The sequence below is a fragment of the Schistocerca americana genome, chromosome 9, assembly GCF_021461395.2.
Source record: "Schistocerca americana isolate TAMUIC-IGC-003095 chromosome 9, iqSchAmer2.1, whole genome shotgun sequence".
Taxonomy (NCBI): Eukaryota; Metazoa; Arthropoda; class Insecta; order Orthoptera; family Acrididae; genus Schistocerca; species Schistocerca americana.
Window position 1 is genome coordinate 146,569,428 of NC_060127.1, and position 21,593 is coordinate 146,591,020.

At 43.5% G+C, this 21,593-nt stretch overlaps 1 protein-coding gene across 1 annotated transcript in view; it reads left to right on the top strand.

Moving 5' to 3' along the window:
- The window catches only part of LOC124550753 (protein Smaug homolog 1), a 96,264-nt gene that overhangs the window by 23,722 nt on the left and 50,949 nt on the right, over nucleotides 1–21,593 (top strand). The window contains 2 exon segments of the mRNA XM_047125476.1: nucleotides 14,277–14,416; nucleotides 17,975–18,063. Coding sequence (XP_046981432.1) covers nucleotides 14,277–14,416; nucleotides 17,975–18,063 — 229 coding nt within the window.

Consider the following 21,593-nt stretch of genomic DNA (forward strand, 5'->3'; position numbering starts at 1 on the left):
CCGGGTGGAACCGCACCGTACCTTAAATTCCTCGCGTGGAGTCGTTTATACCCGCTCTCTTGATGGATTGTCTGACGAAGAAATTCAGCACTACCTGTCTGACCAGGGCGTCACGGCTGTTCATCGGGTTATGAAAAGGGTTGACTCGAACATCATTCCAACCCGCACTGTCTTCTTGACATTTGACAAAGTTCAACTCCCATCAAAAATCAAAGCAGGCTATGAGATAATTTCCGTTCGCCCTTATGTCCCAAACCCTACGCGTTGCTATCGATGTCAGCGGTTCAATCACACCAGCCAGGCCTGTTCCAATCCGGCCAAATGTGTTACGTGTGGCAAGGATGCCCATGAGGGTGCTTGTCCACCTCCATCCCCTCGCTGCATCAACTGTATGGGTGACCACGCTGCTTCCTCTCGAGATTGCCCGTTTTTAAGGACGAAAAGCTCATCCAGGAAATAAGAGTGAAGGAAAAGATGTCGACCTTTGCTGCTCGAAAGTTACTCGCCAGTCGACAGCCCACCGTGCCTCAGAAAGGAAAATACAGCACTGTCCTTGCTTCTCCTCGGCCAACAAAGGAGGCGGCCACGCAGACTTGCGACCTCACCTTTAGTACCACGGTCGTCAGATCGGCCAGCGCAAAGATCGCCCGTTCAACCTCACCACTTTCGCCTGCCCACTCTATGGCTCACCCTTCGTCGGGTTCTGCTAAATCTCGAGCCCAAAAGTCAGACGCCAAGTCTTCGAAAAAAGAGCATTCTCGTGAAGAGTTTTTACGTACCGCTACTTCACAACCATCGGTTCCTCCTTCATCTAAACATCATACTTCCAAGAAGGCTACGAAGAAACACAGTTCCTCTCCTTCTCCGCCAAGGCGTGTCCCATCTACAGCACCACCTGGCGGCAATCGCCCTCGGCCGTCCTCTGTGTCGCCGAGGCGCACTGCTGGTGGCCGGTCAACTGGCCGATCGTTGGTGGCAGGAGCTGCTCCTGACCAACCTATGGATCAGGATCTTCTGCCTTCGACTGAATACAATTCCATGCTGTCGGTCGCCAGCTCTGAGCAGTCGTTGAGCAGCACCCTTGGTCATGTTCCTCTATTTTCTGTTCACCCTATGTCCATTATCCACTGGAATATCCGCGGCATTCGAGCCAATCGGGATGAATTGTCGATCCTCTTGCGATCCTACTCGCCGGTCATCTTCTGTCTTCAGGAAACAAAGCTACGTCCCCATGACCGCTTTGTTCTCCCTCATTTTCAGTCCGTCCGATATGACCTCCCCTCTGTTGAAGGCACTCCAGCCCATGGAGGACTCATGATTCTGCTCCATGATACTCTCCATTATCACCCAATCCCCTTAACCAGTTCCTTCCAAGCTGTCGCCGTCCGTCTTTCCCTTTCTGGATACACATTCTCTCTTCGTACTGTATACATTCCATCGTCCTCACCAATGGCACGAGCTGATCTCCTTCTTCTTCTTCTTGATCAGCTTCCACCCCCCTATTTGCTGGTTGGGGACTTCAATGTCCACCACCCGCTTTGGGGATCTCCACATCCTTGTCCACGTGGCTCACTATTGCTAGACGTCTTCCACCAAGTGGATCTAGTCTGCCTCAACACTGGGGTCGCCACATTTTTGTCTGCCTCCACGACAAATTTATCTCATTTGGACCTTGCGGTCGGTACTGTTCCGCTAGCTCGGCGCTTCGAATGGTTCGCCCTTGATGATACACACTCGAGTGACCACTTTCCATGTGTTCTTAGACTGCAGCCTCAACTGCCATATATGCGCTCGCGACGCTGGAAGTTTGCCCAAGCCGATTGGACACTTTTTTCGTCTCTAGCGACATTCGATGACCGTCGCTTTCCCAGCGTCGACGATGAGGTCACACATGTTACCGACATTATTCTCACAGCTGCGGAACGTTCAATACCACGCACCTCCAAATTGCCCCGGCGACCCCCAGTTCCTTGGTGGAACGAGGCATGCCGTGACGCAATACGTGAGCGGGGACGTGCTCTTTGCATTTTCCGTCACCATCCGACTTTGGCCAACTGTATCCGATGTAAGCAGCTCCGTGCACGATGCCGTCGCGTCATCCGCTATAGCAAGAAGGCAAGCTGGAAATTCTTTATTAGCTCATTTAACACCTTCACTCCCTCCTCAGAAGTTTGGAGTCGGCTTCGACGGTTCTCAGGCGCGCCTAGTTTCTCCCCAGTCTCTGGGCTCACTGTCGCGCATGATACCTTAGTGGACTCCGTCGCAATTTCTAACTCATTGGGTCAGCACTTTGCTGAGATTTCGAGCTCTTCAAATTACCCGCCAGCGTTTCTCCCGAAGAAACGTGCAGCGGAAGTGCGACATCTTGCTTTCTCCTCTCAAAATCACGAAAGCTACAATACTGTTTTCTCCATGCGGGAACTCCAACATGCCCTCTCTTCTTCTCGCTCCTCCGCCCCAGGACCGGATGGTATCCATGTCCAAATGTTGCTGCATTTATCAACCCATAGCCTGCGTTACATCCTTCGCCTTTATAATCGAATTTGGACCGACAGTACCTTTCCCAAGCGATGGCGGGAAGCTATTGTCGTTCCCGTTCCGAAACCTGGACAGGACAAACATCTCCCCTCTAGCTATCGCCCCATTTCTCTCACGAGTAGTGTCTGTAAGGTTTTGGAGCGTATGGTGAATTACCGTTTAGCTTGGTGGCTGGAATCCCGCAGTCTTTTAACACCAGCCCAATGTGGATTCCGAAAGCATAGTTCTGCCGTTGACCATCTTGTTGCTCTCTCCACTTATATCATGAACAATTTTCTCCGGAAACGCCAAACGGTAGTAATATTTTTTGATCTGGAGAGAGCATACGATACCTGTTGGAGGACAGGCATCCTCCGCACACTGTTCTCTTGGGGCTTTCGAGGCCGGCTGCCCCTTTTTCTTCGCGAATTTATGGCAGAGCGCACATTTAGGGTGCGGGTGAACACTACTCTATCCCGTACTTTCTCCCAAGAAAACGGGGTACCCCAGGGCTCCGTGCTGAGTGTTGTACTGTTTGCCATCGCCATTAATCCAATTATGGATTGTCTCCTTCCTGATGTCTCGGGCTCCCTCTTTGTGGACGATTTTGCGATCTACTACAGCTCTCAACGGACCAGCCTTCTTGAACGGCGTCTTCAAGGATGTCTCGATCGCCTCCACTCGTGGAGCATCGAAACCGGCTTCCGGTTCTCACCCAGTAAGACCGTTTGTGTTAATTTTTGGCGACGTAAGGAGTTTCTTCCGCCCTCCTTACATCTAGGTCCTGTCAACCTTCCGTTTTCCGATGTCGCTAAATTCTTGGGTCTTATGTTTGACAGAAAACTGTGCTGGTCCTCCCACGTTTCCTATCTTTCGGCTCGCTGTCTGCGTTCCCTTAACACCCTCCGTGTCCTGAATGGTACCTCCTGGGGAGCGGACCGAGTGGTCCTTCTCCGCCTCTATCGCGCCTTAGTGCGCTCGAAATTGGATTATGGAAGCATAGTCTACTCCTCTGCTCGGCCGTCTATTCTTCGGTGTCTCGACTCTATCCACCACCGTGGATTACGTTTACTGTCTGGAGCTTTTTACACCAGCCCTGTGGAAAGCCTTTATGCTGAGACTGCTGAACCTCCACTGTCCAATCGGCGGGCAGTCCTTCTGAGTCGTTATGCTAGCCATCTGTCTTCCATGCCTGCTAATCCAGCCCATGACCTTTTTTTCGACGCCTCCTTTGATGTCGGGTATGCAGGCCGCTCCTCCTCCCTACTACCCCCGGGAGTCCGTTTCCGTCAACTGCTCCATTCTCTTTCCTTCCGCTTTCCTAAAACCTTCTTGACAACTTGGGGTACAGCACCGCCTTGGCTCCGTCCCCGGATCGACTTGTTCAGAGACCTATGTCAATTTCCCAAGGATGGTACCCCTACACTTGTTTACCGTCGGGCATTTGCTGCTCTATGTGCACAAATGACGGAAGCCACATTTATTTACACCGACGGCTCGAAAACATCGTTAGGTGTAGGGAGTGCCTATATTGTTGGCGACACCCCAAATCACTTTCGGCTTCCCGACCAGTGTTCGGTTTATACTGCGGAGCTTTACGCTGTTCTCCAGGCTGTCCACTACATCCGCCGCCATCAGCGGATACAGTACGTAATCTGCTCAGATTCTCTCAGCTCTCTCCTAAGTCTCCAAGCTCTTTACCCTGTGCACCCTCTGGTCCACCGGATTCAGGACTGTCTGCGCTTGCTCCACCTGGGGGCGTCTCAGTGGCGTTCCTCTGGCTCCCGGGACACGCTGGTATCTGTGGGAATGAGGCGGCCGATATAGCGGCCAAGGCTGCAGTCTCTCTTCCTCGGCCAGCTATTCAGTCTCTTCCGTTTACCGATCTACGGAGCGGTTTATGTCGCCAAGTTGCTCATTTATGGCATGCGCATTGGTCAACACTTCCCCATAATAAATTGCGGGAAGTGAAAGCCCTTCCTTGCGCTTGGATCTCTTCCTCCCGAACGCGTCGTCGGGAGGAGGTAATTTTAGCTAGACTCCGGATAGGGCACTGTCTTTTTAGCCATCGACATCTTTTAAGCGGTGATCCTCCCCCACTCTTTCCCCACTGCTCTCAGCTGTGGACGGTCAGACACCTTTTAATTGAATGCCCCTATTTTAATCCGTTACGCTCCCGTCTACAGCTATCGCCTGATCTATCGTCGATTTTAGCAGATGACACGCGCTCAGCTGACCGCGTTCTACAGTTTATTAGTGACAGTGAAATGACGTCAGTCATTTGAAGCTTTTTTGGGACAACCAACCCCTTTCTATAGTGGATTTTTAAGCATTCCTTCTGCCTTTAGTTTCTCAAATTTTATGAATTTGTTCCCATTGCTGCTGATTTTAAATTTCGTTTTTTTCCCTGTTTCCTACGTCACGGGCTGGGCGCTAATGACCATAGAAGTTTTGCGCCCTAAAACCACAAACAAAAAAAAAAAAAAAAAAGATGCCACTAGATCACAGAATGGGCAAAACTTCAAGAATTGGACTTAATCGTGATTGCAAGCTTTTATTTGTGTATTAGTTGCTGTTGTTACATGTGACCTACACCCTAAAAGATATAGCTGCCCATGAGTCAGTGTTCAAGCACAGCTCTGCGGAACATTGGAGGAAGAACAGTGACCCCAGCTTGACTGGAAGGTAGAAATACAATGATTGTGGGGAGAGGAGTGTTGATCAGGCAGCAAATTTTGTCATACTGCCAACTGTGGGAGTCTGCCCTTCATACTTTGGCATTTTATGAACATCAAACCTGTTCAAACTCCAGTTTGAATCCACTTGCAGTATGAATCTGATTGACTTTAAAATTAAATAGCTACTCAACAATAGCCCCTATTTCTGCAGAAGATGGTAAAAGTTTAGAAGGAGCCAGTGGCCTACTTCTGTGTTTCATACAGCAATGTTGTCAGAGCTCACCTTGATGTTTGACAGGAGGGATTTGGGGTTTGTCAGCTGCTCCTTCTACACAACTAATGAGAGAGTGGCATGTGATGGTTTGTTTTGAAGCAACATTCTCCTGCCAGTATAGAAGCAAAATACACTATTTATTCAGAAAAATACCTATGTTCAGTATTTTGCTGTTCTACCAGGAGGTATGAATTCTTTTTGAGACATCGACTCTATTTAGAAACATCCTCATTATTTTCACCCTTTATTCATTAAATTTTTTGACTTCCCTCCAACATGTTGCTCATTCCACCTGCTCTGCCCCCCTCATTCCATGTGCCATGTTACTTTCCTCCTGTCAGCTGCACAATTGTCATCAAACTGCCACTGGCATGGTAGGATGACGCGTGATAGCAGTAGTAGTAATTTAGCCAAATGCTGTTAACTTTTATGAACTCAAAGTACATTTTCTTATTGAATTTTATAAAATGTATACTGTGATCAAAAGTATCCAGACACCTGGCTGAAAATAACTTAAAAGTTCATGGCACCCTCCATTGGTAATGCTCGAATTCAATATGGTGTTGGCCCAGCCTTTGCCTTGATTATAGCTTCCACTCTTTCAGGCATATGTTAAATAAAGTGCTGGAAGGTTTTTGGGAAAGGGCTGTCCATTCTTCATGGAGTGCTGCACTGAGGAGAGGTATCGATGTTGGCCGGTGAGGCCTGGCACGAATTCAGCATTCCAAAACATCCCAAAGGTGTTCTGTAGCATTCAGGTCAGGGCTCTGTGCAGGTCAGTCCATTACAGGGATGTTTTGTCTTGTAACCATTCCGCCACATGCCGTGTTTTATGAACAGGTGCTTAATTGTGTTAAGATGCAATCGCCATCCCCGAATTGCTCTTCAACAGTGGGAAGCAAGAAGGTGCTTAAAACATCAGTGAAGGCCTTTGCTGTGATAGTGCCACGCGAAACAAAAAGGGGTGCAAGCCTCCTCCAAGAAAAATGAGACCACACCATAACACCACCACCTCCAAATTTTACTGTTGGCGCTACACACGATGGCAGGTGACATTCACCGGGCATTTGCCATACCCACACCCTGCCGTCGGACAGCCACATTGTGTACCGTAATTCGTCAATCCACACAACATTATTCCACTGCTCAATCGTCCAATGTTTACGCTCCTTACACCAAGCGAGGTGTCGTTAGGCATTTACCGGTGTGATGTGTGGCTTATGAGCAGCCAATCGACCATGAAATCAAAGTTTTCTCACCTCTTGCCTAACTGTCACAGTACTGCAGTGGATCCTGATGCAGTTTGGAATTCCGGTGTGATGGTCTGGATAAATGACTGCATATTGCACATTATGACACTCTTAAACTGTCAGCAGTCTGTCAGTTAACAGACGAGTCAGCCTGCATGCGTTTGGCTGTATGTGTCCCTTCGTTTCCCCTTCACTATTACATCGAAACGGTGGAAACCTCGCACACAGATGTATGACACAAGTGACACCCAATCACCTAATCAAGAGTTCGAAGTCCATGAGTTCCGCAGAGTGCCCCATTCTGCTCCCTCATGATGTCTAATGACCACTGAGGTCGTTGATATGGAGTAACTGGCAGTAGGTGGCAGCACAATGCATCTAATATAAAAAAACGTATGTTTTGGGGGTGTCGAGATAGTCTAGGTCATAGTGTAGATGCACAACAAACTGTGACCGCTCCCTATCTACATATTGGCTTACTCTTTGTTTCAGAAAACAAAATTAACAAAATCGTAAACATCTGAATGGAATGTGCTATTAAAGACTGCCTTGCAAAATGTAACTCATTGTACTCTACACTGTAGCATTTGTGGAGAGAGAAAAAAAAAAACAACGTACTGACTCGGGAATAAAATAGATTAACAGTCATTGCTCCCCTTCCTCCTTACGTCCACCCCATAAGTGACATTTCATGTGTTTGTGTAGCTTTTAATCCTTACCTTCTCACACATATTACTCGATTAATAAAATTGCAGGAATTCATCTGTAATCAAAGTCTGTCTAGTATTTCGGTTGAACAGTTTACACTTGAATTTCTGCGATTTCATGGATTGTGTAGTTGTTTTGCTTGGACATCATGATTGAGCATACTCCAACATGGAAAAAAAGTGGAATACTTCTGAAGGAAAAAATCTGCCTGGCAAAAAATTATGAGTAAAATGTTTAATTTTGCTGTTGTGGTGTTCAGTCCAAAGACTGGTTTGCTGCAGCTCTCCTTGCTTGTCTGTCCTGTGCAAGCCCATTTATCTCTATATAACAACAACAACAACAACAACATACACCCATTTTTACCTGTACTCAAGCCATGGTCTACCTTTAGAATTTTTATCCCTTACACTTCTTTAGATTGCCAGGTCAACAACTCTTTGATGGCATAGGATGTCTCTTATCAACCGATCCCTTTTTTTAGCAAAGTTGTCATCCCTTTCAGTATCTCAGAATGTGTTGTATTTATATTTCTTTCTTTCTTTTTTTCTTTCTTTTTGTGTTAGAAGTACTTTCCTTGCTAATGCCACCTTCAGTCATCATCAATTGTTTTACTGCCCAAATAGCAAAATGCATTCCCCAAAATCGCATTATGTAATTAGATTACAGTCTATTAAGCTTAGCTTCCTTTTTGTTGTTTATTGTATTTATTTTTGAGACATTGTCCATTCTGTTAAACTGTTTGTCCAAATCCTTTGGCTGTCTTCCTGCAATTGCTGCTCACATTGAACATATGTAAGAAAAACAGTTTGAGTTACTCATTCATTTGATGTGGTGTTTATAATTGTGAGACGAAAGTAAAAATTTCTAAAAACCCCTAAGATTGGTATGCATTTTGAAACGATCAGTATTAAGAAATTTTGTTGCAGTTGGGAATACTTTTAACACCAAACAATGGAAACTGCAGGTTGGAATAATAATTTAAGGAATAGGATAGACTGCCACGCACCATACAGATGAGGAGTTGAGTTGCAGACAGGCTTAACAAAATGACTGATACACATGCAGCTATATTCCAAAACCTTCCTCAGCAGGGAAAATACGCATGTTTACAAAAGTACACATACCTGACGCACCCTTGGCTGCCACCACAATCGTAGTTGCAGTGAGTGGCAATCTATCCTATTCCTTATACTTTCGGCATCAGCTGTATTAGTGACAAGTGGAAATTTGTGTTAAATTGGTATTGGAATCCAGACTTCCTGCATGTCGCGAGTAGTTGCCTTAACTGTCTCGGCTACCTGTGTGCACTCTCGTGACTGGTGTGAACCTCTATATGATACAGTGTCTACACCCTCATTGCTCACAGCTTATATGGATTCCCACAACAGGCTTAATGAGAGAAATGTGTTGAACATTAGTATTGTTGTCGTCTTGCTCATCTAGACTGTAATACTTCGTACGTTTGGAGGTTTGGATCAGTTCTGGGAGCATGCACAGGTAGCTGAGATGCTTAAGACAACTATTCATGATAAGATGTGGTAAAAAAATTTTGTGTCATCAATAGGTATGATTTCCAAGCCTAATACAGCTCATGTCCAAAATGTTCACTGTTGGAAAAAAATTTAGTAATGCTAATAAAGTAGCCGTAGCACTATCTTAAAAAATTAGGATGCATTGATGAGAAACATGTCATATTTACTTATCTGGTTACAAGTTTGATATCTGTTAGTTCAAGATTCACATGGGCTTCCCTGTGTTTCTTATGGTGATACATTTCTAAGAGTGTTTAATAAAACGCAGTTGCATTGTCATGTACCCTATATGAGGTGGTCATAAATTTTATCATATAAAAAATAAAGTTAGGTGACTGTTTTATTTATTTGTTTTCAAGTATTTTTTTATTTATGTATTTATTTATTCTTCATAATTGCAGCCAATTGTGTGAAAATCTAAAATAGATAATATAAATTACATTTCCTTGGTTAGTAATAAACTTATATATTAACTACAGTGCAACTTCAGATTTCATGTTTTTGCGATTCTACACCAAAAATTCATAGCCCCTGAGAAAAGCCCATAAGATAAATGACAAAAATTCCCTGTTTTTATGTTTCTTCCTAGTAAGTTATCTTGATTTTATGTTCTTACTAGATTTCTTGCTTGAATTCATCCCGATTTCATCCTGTTGACATTTGATGTGATTGAATGAGTTGTAAGTGATACAAAAGACAGACGGTTCATACCGAGAGTGGTGGCAGGGTGAAGTGAATATTTTAGGCAGTTGCATAGAGCAGAGACGTGAGAGAAATGCTGACACAATCCATGAGTGGCATTACCAACACAACTTGCAGTGTTTAGCTTCAGCACGAAATTATGATACATCTACTACTAGGTTGCGGCAGCAATGGGAAAAACAGCACAGTTGATGCAAAGTGTTCAGACCGAGCCATTGTGTGATGAATGGCCTCACCTTTTGGCATGTATTTTCAATTTAATGTCTTCAGCAACATCTCTTGTCAACCTTTTAAATTCAAAACACGGAGTCTGAAAGAATTTGCTCGATCAGAATAGAGGAAACGTCGACCGTTTCTGACTACTGAGCTCTTGTTGGTTGGCGACTTGTTCAAACAGCAGACACAGCTGCCACACTACACTAACGCACGTAAAATGAGTTTCCTTCTAGGTGTGTGGCTCCTCAACTGTGGGAGAGGAGGTAGGGGGTGACAGCATTTAATGAAGTGCTGAAAATATGCTTTTTGTGCAGATATGTTACATGGAAGTAGAGCAAGGGTTTTGCAATAGCACATTTTAGATACACTTTGTACTGCACACTGTAGCTCATAAAGATAGGCAGCAGTGATAGAAGGCATAAAGCAAAACTGTAGCGCCTGAGCTGTCTCAAATGTAAATTTTATGCAATGTACAGAAATTCACTGAACTTACTTCTAATAAGCTTCTAATGTCAGTTGGAGAAGTAAGCTCGTTTTTTTCACTGTCCTCTCAAGAGAAGGAAAAAACACACACACACACACACACACACACACACACACACACACACACACACACACACGTACGTTAAATTCTGCGGCCTTTCACCATACTTCAGTTTTTGGTTTAATCCACAATGTTCATTACTTTTTGCTTTTTTTCTGGCTGAACACAAAGGAAAGATCTCTCAAACATGTATTTTGACCCATAATTTTTGGTCGTAACATGTCGGAAATAGCTGGATTGCCTTGTACCAGATACCATTTTCAATTTTTTTGACAAGTTTTTTTTTTCATGTTGTTACAACTATGTGGTGGTGTGAACCTTTTTTTTTTAAAAAAAAAAACTGGTTAAATTCATTACCACAAATTATTGTATGAACTTGTAGTGTACATTTAATTTCCTTCACGTGTACAGATTTTATTCGACATATTGGAGAGGATTAAGATTTTTAATCATATGCCAATTACATATGTTTTTGCTCTATTTTTGGGGTTTCTCCATTTTTCTTGATTCTTAATTTTCCTCAATTTTGCATTTTTAAAGTCTACACTGCATGAAAATGTAAAATACAGTTTTCTCTGTATTTATTTCTGATATTTGATTTTTTTAAATGCTAGAAATACTACAAAGCTAAAATAAAACAGTTAACATGTTAGCCTACTATAATCCCTGCAGAATCTGTTCTTTGTACATTTTTTGATGAATTTAACGAGTAGATGGTTGTTTTCACTGCTGCATCTGCCCTCGTACTACCTGGTCAGCAGCCATTGTCTGCTGGATTCCTTGGGCATCGAACAGCCTGTCGGCAATGTTTCCACTATAGCAAACTATTCCACCCATAACTGTTAAGTCTTACAGTCCATGCTTCCATGATCACTTGCATCAACGCATTATATATTCTGTGGGCATTACTTCATTCGGTGGTCGCTGACCTTGGTTATCTTCGCTCCGTCTGCACAGTGTGTTGTCCAGCCTGGATGGAAGCATGCTGACCTAGTTTGAATGCCTTGTGAAGTCTTCCTTGACCATCCTGGGTACTGTGGCTGCAGTATCATCAAGAAGGCACCAGATAAACTTGCTTCTTTGTGCTGCTTTGGGATCCAACATCCTTTGTACCTGACGTCCATTACTCTCTATCTTCGTAGAGCACGCAGTCCCATGATGGGTGTTCTGGTGTGCCCACACTACTGCAGGTGCTGCTATCATTCGTTTGTCTTTTGATTTTGTATAAACAGGTGGTGTATGGGCTATGGCCAGCCAGGTAATGAATCAGTCCACTCGATGGGCTAAGAAATTTCATTTTTAATCTCTCCCTGATGTTAGAAATAAGTTCGTATGTTCTCCTGCCTGTGCCTGAAGTGTCCCGTTCATTTTGCACAGTTGTAATATGCAATCTTTTGTTACCTTTTTCGAATTTGCTTCAATTCAGATCACCCATCGTACTTCCATTTGCTTGCCTTTCTTCAACCAGTAAAAGGCTCACTTGTTCCTAGTTCCCTAATCCTAGAATTACTAACAAATCATCATTTGGCCTAGTGCAGTAGGCACCCTTTAATCTTAGTAGCACTCCTCATTGAACTAGCTACAGTCTGAGCCCAAATGCTCGACTGATGCTAATGTAGATGAGTGGTAGACTGATTGTTTTCAGAGGAAGGCAAAATTGCCTATTTGCAGTGGTTACAATTTAGTACATCATGTTTGTACCTTTAGTGCTGGCTTCCTTTGTATGATGTGCTAAGTTAGGATGTTCCTCCAGAAATACCCGTAGATACATTTTTACTGCACTTTTCCTAATCATTTAATTCTATTTAACAGTTTCTTGCTAGGATCCCTTTCAGGCAGGATGTATGTTGTTTTTTGAGGTGCTAGTGACAATTTAACACTTGGACACCAGCCATCAAGTTCACAGAGAGCCACATCACATTTGTCTTCTATAATTCTTCTGGAGTCACCTCAGCATGTTGTCTGCAAATGCTGCCAGTCCACATATGTTACTGCTGTCAAAAAACTTTTGGAGTATGGCCTCCAGTGCTACATTCCCAAACTCGGGACCACACACTGATTCCTGCAGGCAGCCTTAAGCACTAGGGCAGATGTACAGTGCTGCTGAACACTCCAAAACTCTAAGGCGGCCAAAGAGACAGCCACTATATGTTATTGAAAGCACCAGCAATATTGATAGTCACTGCTAGAGCATACATAGCACGAGTATTTGGTGCTACCAAAATTGCCTTTTAGTTGTGTCTTCAGTTGACTTCCTTCTTCTGAACCCTTACTGCCGAGGGCTCATCCTGTGTGGCAGTCTACGATTTGGTAATCTTTAGCATAATAGTTTTTCAAAAATCTTGCCAAATTAGTCTGTAGGATTTGGGTATCATTGGACACTTAACTTTTCCTTTGCTAATTATTACCACACCAGTGTTCTTCCACGGTGCAGGAACCCTTTCTTGCAAGAGACACGCATTGTACAGTTCACATATCTATCCAGTTGGTCACGTAGGGCTGGTATTACTTTGTCAGAGATCCTGTTTGGTCCTGGAGATTTTTCTGTTTGTTTGAGATTTATTTGCCATATTTCTTCCTGTGCAAAGGGGTACCCGAGCTTATTGTTTCTAGAGCCTTCCCATGACACAGTTCGTAACCTGCACTGGTTGACTGTCTTCCTCCGTCGGGAATTAGTGTTTCCATTAGCAGGGCAGTTGACTGTTCTCAGGTTTCTATTATTGTTCAGTCATCTCTTTTGAGCGTGACGAAAATCGTTTGTGACCGTATTTTCTTGCAGACTATTTTGTATAGTATTCTCCAGGTATTGGTTTCTAAGTTATACAGTGGTATACTCTTAAAGAGTTCTTCCCAGTTAGCCTCCTTGATGTTTTCTGTAGGTCTTGGATTTCACTTCGTGATGATGTAGTGTAAGGTATTGTGACCACTCAGTGTCATTCCACTATCAACCTTCTAGCCTTTCACACAGTGCAGCACTCTTGCCTTTGCTAAAGTAACATCAGTGTTGTTTCTTTAACCTCTGTTTGTAGGTCGGTGGAGTGTGAGGTGCATTCTGTACCTGTAGGTTGAGTTCCATAATGGCTTCTTCTAGTTGTCTTCCACAGGCATCAGTCAGGCAGCTATGCCACAATACTGACTTTGCATTGGCACAAATGGAGTACACAAGAGGCTTAGTTCATGTCACTAAATTGAAATAAATGGAAGCCAGGATGCAACTCTCCCTTCCAGTTAACATTTCCACACAGATGATGTATTCTGAACAGCACTTTGATACTTTTGTCACTGTTATGGCCTTATTTAATACTATTATTGCTGCCATACGAGGTTGTTTTCTTCACAACCTTTAATATTTTATGAGTATGACTAGACGTGCATACTTTAATATTGCATATTACTGTGTTTGATATTATGCCTATTGTAATCTAATATAGCAATTTAACATAATTAGTGTATAATGTGACGAGTGCTTGATTAGACTATTCTCACCTTATCGTGATAAGACATTGTTGATTTCCTACACACGAGTGTACCTTATAGATAAGTCAGTTGTTTCCTGATGATGACCCAGTAGGTCAACTAAAATAGATATCAGCAGTACAAAAAACATTTTCCTACCTTAATTACATAACATTAGTTGTTCAGTGTAACAAAACTTTGATTACCTCTAATATGGACTAGGTTTTTATTTTTACTGTAATTGTGTATGAAGGCAGTGTCTTGTGTGTAATACCACACATCCAAAACATGAATTGGTCTGTGGTGTCCATATGCAAAGAGCTGATTAATGTTAGGATGATTTTGAAAGTTTGCACTAAGTTAATTGAGAACCTAAGGTGGCACCTGCATTTTCGACAGGTCACTCACTCAGTGGCTTCGCCACCTAGAGGACCGCATTGCCAATGGTCCGTCATCGGGAGGAGTAGCTGGAGCGATCGGTACTTGTACACCTGTGGCAGACACTCCACCGGGGTGGGGCACCAATGGCCACTTCCAGGGTTAGTTCGCACTTTGTCTGCTCAAACTATGTTATTTCAAATGTAGAGTATTTTTTCTTTAGTAAAATAAATCTGAGTGTAGTCACTTTTGCACTGGAAACAATGAAATAAAATAAGAGCTCCTATTTCAGCTGTCTCAATGATCTAGTTCAGAGTATCTAAACTGCCAGTTTATGCTGCCAGGTCGCTTTGACTAGTGGTCTTTGTCATTTGTTTTGTGATTAACTGTCAAAGTTCATTTCTTAAAATTTTAGTTCCAGATTAAGTCTTAGAGAGGAAAAAGGGAGTTTCTGGCGTGCGTGCGCGCGTGCGCGCGATGAGGTAAAGGAAAATTCAGTGATTCGAAGAAATGTCGTTGTTTGGACTGTATCTATAAATGCTTTGCAGCCGCGGTCAGTTATGGTGGGGCAGTTAATTTCCTCTCGCATAATCTATGCTGTATGATTACTGGTGTTGCTTCCATTTGTACAGTTGGTGGCAATAGAATGTGCTTCGTAAAACTTCGCTTCATTGTTAATGTTAATATCAGAAGCATATGCAGGGTGACAATTATTGAACTATATGAAAAATATGTAAATTAGTTACAAACTATGGCGTGGACATACTTTATTCAGCGTGTAATTGTGACTATGGATGTTCGGGTTTAGCTTAAGACATGTTTGACATGCCTGCCATCATTGGCAGTGTTGTGGCGCAGAGAGAATAGTGAAATTCTGCTCGACCCCCTGAAGTGTCGGAACATCACTGCTGTGGATGACCTTCTCAATGGCTGTTTTCAGGTCAGCAATGGTTTTGAGGTTATTGCTGTACACCTTGTCTTTAACATAGCCCACAGAAAGGTGTTCCATGTGTTCAGATCCAGAGAATATGGCAGCCAATGTGCTCCCAAAAGTGCTCCTGCAGGACATTACTCTTCTGCTAAGATGGGGTCGAGCTCTGTCTTGCATGAACCACATCTTGCCGAAATTGGGGTCACCTTGGATAATGGGAATGAAATTGTCTACCAAAACCTTCGTGTACCATTAGATAGTTGCAGTGCCATCAAGGAATGTTCCACCAATTATTCCATGACTGGACATGGCACACCACAGTGTCACCCATTGAGGGTGAAAAGACTTCTTGATAGCAAAATGAGGATTCTCAGTCCCCAAATGTGCCAATTTTGCTTATTGGTGAGCCCATCCAAATGAAAGTGGACTTCATCGTTAAACCAAACTTTACATATGCTTACTAATTCCCACCATACCCTGTGGCAAACCATGCAGTTTGAACACTCTAACCCAAACCAATCAGCAGTTACGATAATTTTTATTTCATATAGTTCAGTAATTGTCACCCTGTATTTGCCAGAAAGTGTAAAATGTCAGTGATGTGACAATTGCTTTCATTGCGCGTAAATGCTTGTGATCAGGATTTGTGATGCAGTCTTTAAAGTAAGTGCTTGTAAAAAAAGAACTGCAGCCAGTTGAAGTATGAAATGACATTTTTAGGCTGGCATGTCCCACTTCCAAGCTTCCTTGATGACAAGAGCTTTTGTGATGTTTAGTAGTAGGTGTTGGGGCATCTCACTGCAGGAGATATTTTCAAGATGTGTACAGTTGAGAGAATGGCTTGAATGTATGTCAGCCTGTGATCTTATAAAAGAAGGTATGAATACATAAATTTTAAGTTTCAGTTGGTTTACATCGTTGAAGTAGTTCAGAGGACAGTCGACAATGGCTTCGCTGCCCGTCCACGTCAGAGATGATGTTGTGAAGGTGGCTGGATCATTGTTGGGGGTGGAACTGAATAGTAGGTCCACACTAGTAAACTGATCTAGGTATCAGAGGATTACAGATGACCCGCAGGAGATGGAACAGTTGAGTCAAACCAAAAATTACCCAGGTTCCATTTCACAGTCCATTGAAATATTACCTTATGTGCACTGCTTACTAATAGACTGGCTGCCACCTGATGATCTTCCAATCACATGACACTGTAAGGAAAGTGGAGCAGAAACAAACAGGGAATAACTCTGGCCATAATAAGGGCCACAAGTGGGGAAATCCACTGATCCGAGCAACTTTATCTAATAGTGGAATGTTACGACCCAACTCCTGGAAATGAGCATCTCGGAAATGGTGAAGTTGACCACTGTTAGCACGTTACTGTCATGAGCTCCTGTGGAATGTAACTAAAGCAGGTGAGAAGGTGTGGGGCATCTATGCCACTTCTTAGAATATGGAGGTTGGTGGCTTGCCTGCTTTGTAAAGCAGGATACGTGCCGGTCTGACAGAGTACATTGTTGGGGGACACATTCTTCAACGGGGGGCTGTGCATCACGTGACCCTCTCTGCATTCCCCTGTGATCAGACTCTGCCGGGTAAGATCGAATTGGGTGTTGGACCTCGGAGAGTGGACTGTGGATTAATGGGAAATGTCATTCGAAAAGATGAACCGCATTTCGTGGTACACCGAGGCCACAGTCGTGTCATACAGTTGTCCAGGCGAAGGTTGTGTGAAATTGGCACCACGTCACAGGTGCTTGCTGCTGAAGGCAATATTGTGCTATGGGGATATCATCTGGGCTTTCATTATAATATTGGAAAGTGTACTGGCCAATACCAATACTTCTCAAGCATAAGCACCCCCGCCCCAAGAGACAACAGGTCGTCGCAGCTGGCTGTCGCCATCGAGTGACGACGACTTTATTCATTCTGCTCTTGTTTAGTCAGCTCCTGAAGGAGCCTAACTGGAGCTGTAAAATTGACGAGCTTCGCCCTTCAGAGGTGCTGGATCAATTCCTCCACCTTGTAACCGTCCTGAATGTGTTCTGTGGTTCTGAATGCACCATCTTGTGAAACAGTATCTGGGCTTTGAGATGATGCTCGCTTCCCTCTGTACGGTGTCTCTTTTTAGAATGTTGCGAGATCACTTTGTTGCACCCGACAGTTGTGATGTGAAAATGTTGTGATATAAACTCATCTTGTTGCATACAGCTTTCAGAAAACAAAGTAAGGAAAGAGAATTATAAGAGCAATTTAATAATGTAGGCTGCAGGAAACTGTTCAAACATTTTTTAAGAACCGAAAATTGTACCTCTTCTTTTATTTATTTATAGCACATAATGTATGTAAGTGTGGTTGGATTAATTTTATTTTTAGATAAAGTCAGCATGATTATCGCATAGGGTTGCACAGTGGCAAACTTGATGTCCATTTGTGACACCACCTCGGTCAAGATGGATGTCTCTGGTGCAGGAAAATTACAGTACAACACAGTAGCTAATGGTATAAAATATCCTACGGAACTACTCGATGGGGAAAAAGAATCCAGCTTCCTGTATGCTCGGACACTTAATGTACTTCTGCAGCATTTTCTACACCCAGTTTTGTAAATAAGTTGTGTGTGCTGTACATGGTTAAGCAGCTGTTATCACAAAAATTTTCATGAGTGACTTAATTAGCTGTTAAAATTTTGTAGGTTCTATACTCAGTATCTTTATCATATAGATCCTTCACTATCAATTAAAAATAGATAAATTTATATAATCACTAATGGTGTTTCGTGTGGTTTCAGCAAATGGGCAGCACTTGAAGGTGCGGCGTAGCAACAGCCTCACGCCACCAGTCACAGTGAGTCAGACGTCGGAGCTATGGAGTTCACAGGTAATACTGCATCTGGTGAAAACAGAGTGGTACTCATTATAGTGGGTGTTTCAAAAATTTTCGTCAGATTTCAGAGAATTACATCATTCTGCACAAATGAAAATAAAAACTTGGGGTAATTTTTTTTTTTTCCTTGCGCAAAGGACTACAGTGTCTGTCTCCGTAACAGAGTGGTCAGCATATATGGTTACCATGCAGAGGACCTACGTTTGATTCCCAGTACTGCAAAGGATTTTTCCTCTGTGGGAGGACTGGTACAGGTTGCACTGTTGCTGACCACGTGCCCCTCTGTTTGGCATGGGGCCAAACGGCAGAGGATGACATGGTTGCCAGTAGACATACCTTGGACCTTCAGGATCTCGATGACAAGCTTCTTTGTAGGACCATGAGATTTTCACTTTCAAAATAACAATCCAGCATATTGAGGGTATATCTTTAAAGCCACATCCATGTTGCTAACATGTTTCCTGCAGTGTTTGCAAGAAGTTAAAAACTTCTTTTCTTTTCCTTCCCCCCCCCCCCCCCCCCCCCCCCCCCCCCCCCCCGCCCCCTCCACCCCCACCCCCCACCCCGTTAAGGTCTTTGCCCACATTAGTAGGAAACCTTTTTCATGTCATATAGCATTGTCTGCATCTTTCCTTCTCATAGTGTATCTGAATTGCCAACTACCGTTGAAGTAGTGAGAAAACACTATTGATATGGTGCCGTATTGTTAATGCTCAAACACTTAGGCAAATGAGGGAAAAGGTGTAGGTGTTGTTGGTAGATGAAAACATACTATTGAATGTTGTGAAAATAACCTGCTGCAGGAGCTGCCCTTGCAAGATTACGTTGCTTTCCAGAGCACCACTAGGATCTAATCCTCAGATTTTAAAATTCTGTCTGATATGGTTATGTTTCAAAGCAAGACAGAAGTTTCAGGAAAGCAATTCCAGTCAACAAAGGTCTGTGTTACTCTTTTTCTGCAGTAACTGGAGTTTCTTTTCAGCACCTTGCATATTGATTTCACAATACTTGGTTCACGTATTTCATAAGGAACCACGCGACTTGGAAACGGAACCATGTTGGCTTTTAAATTGTCTCTGTGCCATTGCTGGACATCCTTCTGTCTTCCACCTGTTCTTGCCAGTATTGAACGTTTAGCAGCTTTCTCTTACTGCGGAGAGGCTAGTGGTGGAATGCATATCTCGATCAGGCGAGCTCTCAAGTCACTGATGCGAAGATAGGTCTCTACACCCCTTATGGCTGATCCATTATCGAGCCTATGCTCCTGGTGAAAATGAAAATTTGTAGTTGTAACTGCCTTTCACGTGTTGAAGCAGAGAATGCACAACAGCCTTCCCTACCACCATCCAATTTCCTTCATCAACAATGTCTGTAAGGTGACAGAGTGCACGATCAGCGGTCAGCTGGTAAGGTGGCTAGAGTCTCGGAATATGCTAACAAATGGACAATGTGGATTTTGTAAGCACTGGTCTGCAGTCGATCATCTTGTCACCTCTTGAGCCACATTACAAATAATTTTCTGTGGAAATGCCAGAATGTAGTGGTGTTTGGAGAAGGCTTGCAATACATGCTAGGGGATGGGAATCCACACTTGAGGCTTCGGATACCGCCTGTCCCATTTTGAGAGTTTTTAAAAGACCGGGTTTGCAAGGTACATGTGGATTCAGCTTTGTGGAATAGTTTTATTCAGGATAATGGGGTGCCTCAGGGCTCTGTGCTGAGCATAGCCCAACTTGCCATAGCAGTTAACCGTACATGGACTGTCTCCCACCAGGCATCTTGAGCTCTCATTTCATCACTGAATGTGTGATCTACTGCAGCTGTAAACGGACCTGTTTACTTGAGCAAAATGTCCAGCGAGATCTTGACCGTCTTTACTCGTGGAGCATCGACAACGGCTTCCACTTTTTACATTGAAAAACTCTTTGCCTAAACTTCTGGCAGTGTAAGAAGTTTCTTCCACCGTACTTTAATCTCAGTTTTGTTGCACTTCCATTTGTCGAAACCACAAAATTCTTGGGGCTCGTGTTCAATAGGAAACTGTTGGTCCTCCCACATCTTATCTGGCAATATGATGTACCCGATCTCTAAATATCCTGTGTTTTAAATGGTACTTCATGGGCAGCAGATCAGAAAATCCTCCTCTGCTTATACCACTAGCTTGTCCGATCAAAAATGGACTATGGGTATCTTGTTTACTTATCTACGCAACTATCTGTTTCATGCCATCCCAACACCCACCATCAAGGCACACCTTTGGCCACTGTAGCCCAGTTAAAAGTATGCAGGCGCTACTGAACTACCACTGTCATACCAATGTGATACTTTTCTCAGCATTTTCCTAAACACATTTTTTGTTTCCCCCCCCCCCCCCCCCCCTCCCCCCTCCTCGACCGTCAGTAAGGGGTAAGTGCAACTTCTTTGCTGCCTCGTGGTGGCTTTTGCTCTCATATACTGCTTCAGAAGAGTAATCTTAAGTTACCTGCCACGTTCCTGATGGGTGGGAGCCCTTCACAGGTCCATGTTCACCATGGACTTAGTTTGCTTTCCAAGGATACTACTCTAGATTTGACTTGCGGCTGTAAATGCGTCAAAATTTGCACGCAACTCGGAGACAGCATCTCTTAGTATGTACTGATGGCTTCAAGATCAACCATGGTATCAGATGTGCCTTTGTCATTGGCAACAAACATTATAGATACTGGGTTCTAGAACGGCGCTAGATTTTTTAATGCAGAGCTTTCTTCCCTGTATCAAGCCACCCAATACATCTGACGATACAGGCTTCTCAATTGCTTGTTGTGTTACGATTCACTTAGCACCCTCCACAGCCGTGTAGTATACACATACCACCCATTAGTACAACAAATCCAGGAATGTCGCCACTCACTTGCTGAAAGTGGAGCCAGTGTGATGTTCACATGGGTCCACAGTCATGTCGGAGTGTTGGGGAAGGAAACTGCCGGTGCTGCTACTGAGGCTATTTAGCTAGTCTGTCCCTCCAGATGATCTCTGTAGTGTCGCTCATAGGAACATTGTCACTCTGGCTTTTCTCTATATGTGAACAAATGCCAGAAAATTGAACATCTCTCAACAGTTTGGAAGACTTCCTCTCGCCCCCTCTTGTTGCTGGGAAACACTTTCAGCTTGGCTGCCTATTGAGCACTGTCATTTGTCACCTTCATTTGTTAAGTGGAGACCCCACACCACTCACAGCTTACTGTAACCAAGCATTAACAGTGCACCATTTTCTGACCCAATGACAATTTTATAATTTTTCACGTTTTAATGTATGTTTGCCATCTGAATTAACAGATGTTTTAACTGATACAGCACAAGCGGTAGATTTCGTTCTACTTTTTGTTATAGTAATACGATGAAGGAACTTGTTTTTTACTGTTTGAGCAACCTCCTCAAAGGGGAGGTAATCATTTCTAGCTATCCCTTTACTCCAATTGATTATGCTCATAGTACTATCAACTCAGCTGTTTTGTTTCCTAAAACAACAACAACAACAACAAACA